General features: G+C 51.5%; 1 protein-coding gene across 1 annotated transcript; it reads right to left on the minus strand.

Moving 5' to 3' along the window:
- Window positions 1-1,286: 1,286 nt before the first annotated feature.
- KCNA5 (potassium voltage-gated channel subfamily A member 5) lies at window positions 1,287-4,150 on the minus strand. The gene is given in 1 exon segment (NM_001310202.1): window positions 1,287-4,150. A coding segment is annotated over 1 exon segment (1,806 nt). The 5' UTR covers window positions 3,897-4,150; the 3' UTR covers window positions 1,287-2,090.
- Between the last annotated feature and the right edge of the window lie 4,039 nt (window positions 4,151-8,189).

Genomic DNA, 8,189 nt, shown 5'->3' on the forward strand with positions numbered 1-8,189 from the left:
TCTCTTTTGTCTTTAAGGGAGGGTGGTGCCTGGTGATGGAAGGAGGATCCGGTCCCAATCACCAGGTGCATGCTGAGCTACACACATTAGCTTGAAAGCCAAAGAGGGCTTGGAGGTGAGACTGTGGAGTTGAGTTTTGGCAAGATGCCCTGCTTTTAGGCAGATTGTAAATTATAAATAAATAGTCTCTGTTCTTCTTTTGCTTCAGCATGTAATGAAAAACAACAGAGCCCTGCCTGCACGGTCCTTCTGTTTCCGCCTCAGATTTGCTGTGAACAGTTCCTGACTGGAAATGACTCCAGGCAGTCACAGACACTGGCTTTTATTGTTGTGCCAGCGTCTTATTTAAATCCACAGTCCCAGACGTCAATTTAGCAAAGCCTCCCTCACCCCACGGAGATGTGCATGCACCCCTCAGAACCAGCCATGATGCTGTGGGGGGTGTGGCTGTGGGTCACCAGCCCACCCGGGTGGGGATACAGGACAACATGTCTTTGGTTAATTAGACTATTTAGCAGCAAAAGCCAGAGCAGGAACCCAGAGTCCCGGAAGGTAGCTAATCCCCTAGAGAAAGTACAGTCAGTGTTATACCTACTGGGGTGTTCACCACTACCATCCACAGAACCGAGAGATTTATTTTGAGTTTGGAGATTTGCTCAGCACAAGGCCACCATCTAAAGAAACTAGGCTTTAACGTGGACAAGCAAATCCTTCTGCTTGGTTTCTTTCTGCCTCTGTCCACCAGGGAGTCAGTGCATTCTCCTCTGCCACACCATGGTCCAGAGGGAGAGTTTAACAACCAAGCCCTGTTCCCTCCCTCCTCTGTGACTTTCACACCAGGGCTGTACTTCTGTGGACAGGCTTCATGCCTGGGAGAATCCGGCTTTGTTTCACCGAGATATTGAGAGCCCTGTGAAACAGGGTTAAATTAAAGCCTGCAGACAAGGGAGAATTCAGAAACGCAGCCTCAAGAGATGGCAGGGTGTGTGTGGCGGGGAGGTCTGATCTCCTCTTCTCTTTTAGCTGCATCTGCAACACAGGGCTGAGAGTTGCATCTGATACCACACCATCAGGCAGCATGTCAGAAACAGCCTGAGACACACAGAGGTCACCCCTCTGTGATGCCCAGAGGGGGCCCAGCTAAGGAGGTGACGATCAAATCATTCCTTTTCCAGTCAAGGTGGTGCTTGCTCTAACTTCAAAACTAGAAATAGCAAGCGACAGACTCCTTTTTAAAATTTCATGCAACAACAACGACAACAAACAAACAAAAAAACAACTAACAATTTGCCTCAACCGTGTAACATTTTATTTCCTGGGATTAAAAATAGAGAATGAATTATCAGAAGTCTTTCTTCAACATCATTAAAATGCTTTTCAAAGAAAGTTACAAGAATTGTTTAAGGCGCACAGAAAAAGTCAGTCTTGCCTTTCTTCCAGAACATTCCCTGCCCTGCAAAACACTGATAGCACATCCCAGAAAAGAGAGGCTTACAGACACAGGAACCAGAACAGCCACAACCAGGGTCACTGGCTCTAATACAAGCATCACAGAAAAAAACAAAAAACAAAAAACACATCACAATAACTCTCTCTTCCATAAATACAGCATTCCTGGAAAATGTATCCAAAATATCTCCATCTGAACTACAGTACAAAAATCTACTCACCGGCCATAAAAATAATATTTTCCCCTATACGCAAATAAAATCATATGTAAAGAAAATTTGGAACACATGGAGGGGGTTACAAAATCTCTTGGGATCTGGGCTATTTAAAGTCATTTTTGTTTGGGTTATCCCTCTGCTGGGTATAGGGAACTGGCTACAAATACATCCATTTCGCAGGGCTCACCATTTCAACAGCTCCTGCGTCATGGAATGTGGTACTTTTTAAAAATAGGCGACCCTTGGTGTCATGGAAAGAAGAGGAAAGATGGGGGTCAAGGGAGGGGAGAAGAAGTGAAAGAAGAGTGACAGACTTCAAGGTGGGCTTGAAATACTCTGTGGTATAAAGCAGATCCCCAAGCTCAGGAGGCCCCTGCTATCCCCACCCCACTACCACCAATCTTACGAATCGGTGGCTCCCCCTTACAAATCCGTTTCCCGGCTCGTGTCCAGGCAGAGGGCATAGAGGGACCTCCTCAAGTCCACGTTGCTTTTGGCCTTGAGGTTACACTTCTCCAGGGGGCAGCTGCCCCTTCGGGCTCCGTCTGCATTCTCCAGGGACACCCCAGCCTTGCAGAGGGACCCCTTGCTCCAGCTTGCCTTCCGAGGGCCTCCGCTGTCCAGCCCTGTCCCATGGCTCTGGCTGCCCTGCTCTTCCTTAAGAGCTGCCTGCTCCTCATGGTCCGTCTCCCGGTGGTAGAAGTAGTTGAAGTTGGAGACAATGACGGGCACAGGCAGGGCGATGGTGAGGACCCCAGCGATGGCACACAGCGAGCCCACGATCTTGCCCCCCACAGTGACGGGTCTCATGTCCCCATAGCCTACCGTGGTCATAGTGACTACGGCCCACCAGAAAGCATCCGGGATGCTGGAAAAGTGGGTCTCCTGGTTGTCAGCCTCTGCGAAGTAGACGGCACTGGAGAAGAGGATGACTCCGATGAAGAGGAAGAAGATGAGCAGCCCCAGCTCCCGCATTGAGGCCTGCAAGGTCTTGCCCAGGATCTGCAGCCCCTTGGAGTGGCGGGACAGCTTGAAGATGCGGAACACCCGGACCAGGCGGATCACTCTGAGGATGGCCAGGGACATAGCCTGTTGCCCATTCTGGCCGCCCCCTCCACCCCCTGGCTGTTCTGCCAGCTCAGTGCCCAGGGTGATGAAGTAGGGGAAGATGGCCACCACATCAATGATGTTCATGATGTTCCGGGAGAACTCTGCTTTGCTGGGGCAGGCGAAGAAGCGTACCAGCAACTCGAAAGTGAACCAGATGACACACGTGGTCTCTACAATGAAGAAGGGGTCAGCCAGAGTCCTAGGCAGGAGAGGTGCCACCGTAGGGCCAGAGGGAGGCGCCAGAGGCCCGCTGCCATTGGCCCCCCTGGAGGGCCCAAGAGGCTGGTGGGGTACTGGGGGATGGCGGAGAAGCTCCCGTTCATCCCTGAACTCAGGCAAGGTCTCCAAGCAGAAGGTGATGATGGAGATGAGAATGACCAAGACGGAGACGATGGCGATGCCCCTCGCGGACCCCGAGCTTTCTGGATATTCAAAGATAAGCCACACCTGGCGTTGGAACTCATTTCGGGGTAGGGGCTTCTCCTCTTCTTTAATGAAACCCTCGTCCTCCCGGAAGCGCTCCATGGCCTCGTCCCCCAGCTGGTAGAAGCGGATCTCATCGGCGAACACGTCCAGGGAGACGTTGACCGGCCTCCGCAGGCGGCCCCCGGACTGGTAGTAGTAGAGGATGCCATCGAAGCTGGGCCGGTTGCGGTCGAAGAAATACTCGTTCCTCAAGGGGTCGAAGTAGCGCAGGCGCTTGGCCGGGTCCCCCAGGAGGGTATTAGGGAACTGCGCCAGGGTGCCCAGCTGCGTCTCGAAGCGCAGCCCGGAGATGTTGATCAGGACGCGCTGATGGTGCAGGGACCCGGCGCCCAGCACCTGGTCCTCCGCCATGCCCAGGGCGGGGTCGCCTTCTCCCTCCTCGTCCTCCGGAGGCAGCCTTCGAGGCTGCTGAGGATCCTGGGGCAGAGGTGGCAAAGGCCGCCCTCCCGGGTCCACTCCCCTCTGCGTGCCGCGAGCCCTTGGCGCCGGCTCTTTGGGTCCATCGCTGAGCCCAGCCGTCGGGGGACACTGGAGCTCTCCCCCTATGGCCTGGCTACAACCTGTCCCAGCCTCACCTCCTCCTCTGACGGTCATGGCACCGCCGTTCTCCAGGGGTACCAGGGCGATCTCCATAGCCAAGGGGCAGGGGGCATGCTGTGCCCCTGCTGCCGGGCGTCCGAGCCCCCCACTCACGCCCCGCTGGGCGCCTTGCCTCTGGCTCTTCTGCCGCCGTTGGCTGGCCCCCCTGTGGGACGGCCTGGGGCTGCTGGCGCGATCCCCTGGCTCAGTCCTGACGTCAAGAAGCTGCTGCCCTGCTCTCTGCCTCGCTCTCCGTTCTGGCAGCCCGTTACCAAGCAGCCAAAAGCCTCCTTCCAGCAGATGCAACCTTCAGCCGCCCCTCTCTGGCTGCGGGGCGGTGCTCGGCCTCCACCCTGCGCGGCTCCTCCGCCTCTTTCCTCCCTCCGCCCCGTCCCCTCCCCTCCTCCGTCTCCCGCCTTCCCTCCTGGGTATCTCGGCAGCGGGTGTCTCCCCAGAGGGCACAGCTGGGGCCCCGGGCGAGGGGAGGAAGGGGGGCCAAGGGAGCAGCCTTGCGAAGGGAGGGAGCGGGGGGCGGGGAGGGAATGGAGAGGCTGGAGGAACAGGTTGTACCGAGAGCGCGGAAACTCCCAGGGCAACCAGATGAGAATAGCTGTGGATTTCAGTTCACCTGGGAACCCGCTGAGCGCCAAGTGGACTCCAGGGAAAATGAATTGCCTTGGGTTGGACGAGTGAGACATGAGATAACAGCAGTGCCTTTACAATCCTCCTTTGGAGCAGTAACTATTGTCTCTTCTTTTGGAAGGATTACAGACAGGTAGGGGCTGGGCAGAGTTATGGGCCTTGGGGATCTAGAAATCTAGAGATACATAAAGCTGGAGATACCTCCAGATCAATGGTGGAGAAGCCCCTCTCTTCCTGTCTTCCTACACACCCACCAAAAGGCTGAGAGCGGACAGCAACCCCTTTTGCCCTTGCCCGGGGACAACCCTGGTTCGCAGAAAAGTCCTGGATTATGGGACAAATTCATTGTCTGGTCTCCTATCCTCAAGAACCGACAACTTCAAGCTCTCAAGTCCCAGTTGTAAAAACCTGTCAGAGAGAAGGGGAGGAGGAAGAAAGAGGTCCTGGGGACAGCTATTCCTTACTGGTGAAACTTGGAGCTGGCAACTGCAGCTTTGTGTAGGGGGTTTGTGTAGGGAGCAGGGGTAGGGGTCAGGAAGGCTGTGGAATCCCAGGGCTGGAGGACTCCCAGGAGCAGAATAAGAAGCAATACTCACTTTGCTCCTATGATGTACAGGGAGCATTCTCAGCACTTTACAAATACTGACTGGTGCATTCCTACAGCAATGTATCTGCTCGATATTATTACTATCTCCATTTCTTAGGTGAGCAAAATGAGACACAGAGTGACTAAATTGCCCATGGGCATGTGGGTGGAAAGTGGTGAGGCTGGGATTCAAACCCAAGTGAGCAGAAGTTAGCCCTTATCCTTCCACTCCAGTCCTCTCTGGAAATGCATAACCCCCTTTCCAGCAAGTGCACTTTCTCCACAGCATCTAGGCTGAGAGCTTCAGTTTCTTCCCACAGGAGGCAGGAGGATGGCTGAGTAACAGCTAAGTCTTTCAGAGTCAGGAAATGGGCCTCAGCCCCTGTGGGGCTTTAGGGGGCATCCGTGGCCAAGGGAAATCTTTCAAGGCACATCTGCCAGTTCCAGACACACCTTCCTGGTATTTGTTGGTTCTAAACTACCATAAAGTCTCTGTTTTTGAATGTTCCAAGTTCTTTCAAACTTTTGAATGTGTGTCTATTTTTGTTCTTGAATGTTGTTTACTCTTTATATATGTGGATGTCAGAGCCTCTTGTCTATGAATATGTCTGCACAGGAGGGAGGTTTTGGAAACATGTTATGCAGTGCACAGGCCTTTTGTTGGAATAGCAAGGTGTGCACACACAAGCTTATGTCAGGGCTGAAGAAAGAGATGTGTGCGGGCCTTTTTGTGTGTTGCATGAAGGTGGTTGTGAATTGGATGTATGTAACTGTTTTCATTGTGTGTGACCCTGTGCATGAGGTTGGCTATCCTTGCAGATGTGCATGAGTGAGGAAGGGGCTGGAAAGAGAAAAATCAGTATGTGGGAGCATCACTGTAACCACAGGGCCTTCCTTATACTCCCCTCCGAAGACCTCTGCCCACTCTGCTCCGTCTGCCCTGGGTTTTTATTCTTCTCTGTCTCTGAGGTTGTACATCAGGAGCAGGCTTGCCTGCTCCTGGGAACCTAGGGCCTATGGAGCTTGTAGAGGGTGAGCTCAGAGATCCGCAGCAACTGAGTCTTGTTTACTGACCCACCCATCTTGTAAATACAGGGATACCATCTTGGTTCACAGGAGCTCTGCTTGAGCTCCCTATGGGAGAGAATTCTCTGGACCTTGTCTTTCAGGGGCCCTTAGAGAGTCTGTTCCCTGAAGAAAAAGAGCAGAACATAAACAGTGCTGGAGAAGCACACACCAGGCCTCCTTGATGTGGTATTTTCTTTCTGCTTTCCATACATTTACCAGCTTTGATAGGTTTCTTACAAGTTAGCTTCAGATGTTACGTGTGGCAGCCAGGGGGCTATACTGGGAGGATATCCTTTAAAGATAAGCTGAAATTGCTTTTCAGCTTCCAGGAGTGCAATTAGCTGAGAGCTTCTGGTTGTTGGCAGTTTCAGGCCCTTCCTGGGCAGCCCTCTCCCAATGACCGAGCACCACAGGCTTAGAAGGTCCTGGCCATTTCTGCCTATGGCAGAACTCTTCTGCTGTGCCATCTTTGTTCTGAATCTTTCCTGTTGGATTGACTATGATTTTGTATGAAATACATTGCAGTCTGAAACTGTTCACCCCTCTTCTACTTTTTCTTTTCACGGGTATTCTTGGGTCAGCATCAGGAGATGAAGTCTTTCCCTGCTGGCTTCCATAGGTTCTTTTCTCTTTCTTCTGTTTCTTCCCAATAAACTTCTTACACTCCAACACTAATGGGCAAATCCTCTAACTTAAAGTTACCCTTTGCTCTACGCGACTAATCCTAGGAAATAAGCCCCTCTAGAGCAGAACTTCATGTGCACCATCACTCCATCACTTGAGGATCTGGTTCAAACACAGAGTCTGACATAGGGTGAGATTAGAACACAGTTGACTCTCCATGGCTGCGCTGATGCTCCTGCCCAAAGATCACACTTGTGAGCCACCTCCTCACAGACAAACCCTAGATAGGGTCTTTGAAGGAATTGTGTCCTTGTTTATGTCCCCTAGAATGAGCTATACAGAAGAGACAAATAGGAAGTCTTCCCTTAATGCATAGGACGGGGCCTAGCAGACCATAGGAGGACTGGTAAGGTGTGCAGAACCAAGGAGAAATGATTATTAGGAGAAGTAAGGCATTGATGGGAAGGAGGGCTGGGCTCAGAGAGGAAGGAGAGAGAGAAGAGGAGGAGGAAGAGAAAGAATACCAAATATTACCTTTATTAATCCACTACAAAATAATTCACTGAGTATCTACTATGCACTAGGCATTGTTCCAGGTTCTGGGAGTATACTGATGACTGAAGCATATATATTTCTTAACCTCTGTGGAGTTCTATCTTGGGGAAGACAAAAGCCACCAAGCGTCTAATTTTACACTGGTTGTTTAATCACAATTTTAAGAGGCACTATCTAGAGTTTAGGGTGTTGTGACAATAGTGGGGAGCCTGACCCCATATAGGACCCGAGGAAGCGTTCCAAAGGTGGTAATGGGGAAGACAACTATCCCAGGTGGTTGGAAGAGTGTGTTCCATGGCCCTAAGGCTGGTTTGAGGAGCTGAGAGTTAGGGTGGTTGATGGGGGGCTCAGAAAGAGTTCTGTGAGATGGGGCTAGAGTGGTAGAGGAGATCCAGATTGTGAAGAGTTTACTAAGTCATGTTTTCATGATCTCCCCAGCAAGACGTCATAATACTTCCTTTCTTCCATGCTCAGATACTTCTCTTGTGTCTATTAAAGCAAATGTCCTGGGGCGCCTGGGTGGCTCAGTTGGTTAAACATCTGTCTTCAGCTCAGGTCATGATCCCAGTGTCCTGGTATGGAGTCCCGCATTGGGCTCCCTGCTCAGTGGGGAGTCTACTTCTCCCTCTGCCTCCCCTCTGCTTGTGATCACTCTCTCTCAGATAAATAAATAAGATCTTTTAAGAAATTAAACAAATGTGCCAATAAACTAGTTTGCGCTCTACTACTTGTTTTAGCCTTTTCTCCCCTCCACTTCCACCAGAATATATCTTAACTTTATCTCAATGGTGATATGTCTATCTACCTATCTTCTTTCTTCTTTCCTTCTTCCTTCCTTCCTTCCTTTCTCTCTCTCTCTCTCTCTCTCTCTC

The sequence above is a fragment of the Mustela putorius genome, unplaced genomic scaffold, assembly GCF_011764305.1.
Source record: "Mustela putorius furo isolate JIRA1106 unplaced genomic scaffold, ASM1176430v1.1 tig00003988_pilon_pilon_pilon, whole genome shotgun sequence".
Taxonomy (NCBI): domain Eukaryota; kingdom Metazoa; phylum Chordata; class Mammalia; order Carnivora; family Mustelidae; genus Mustela; species Mustela putorius.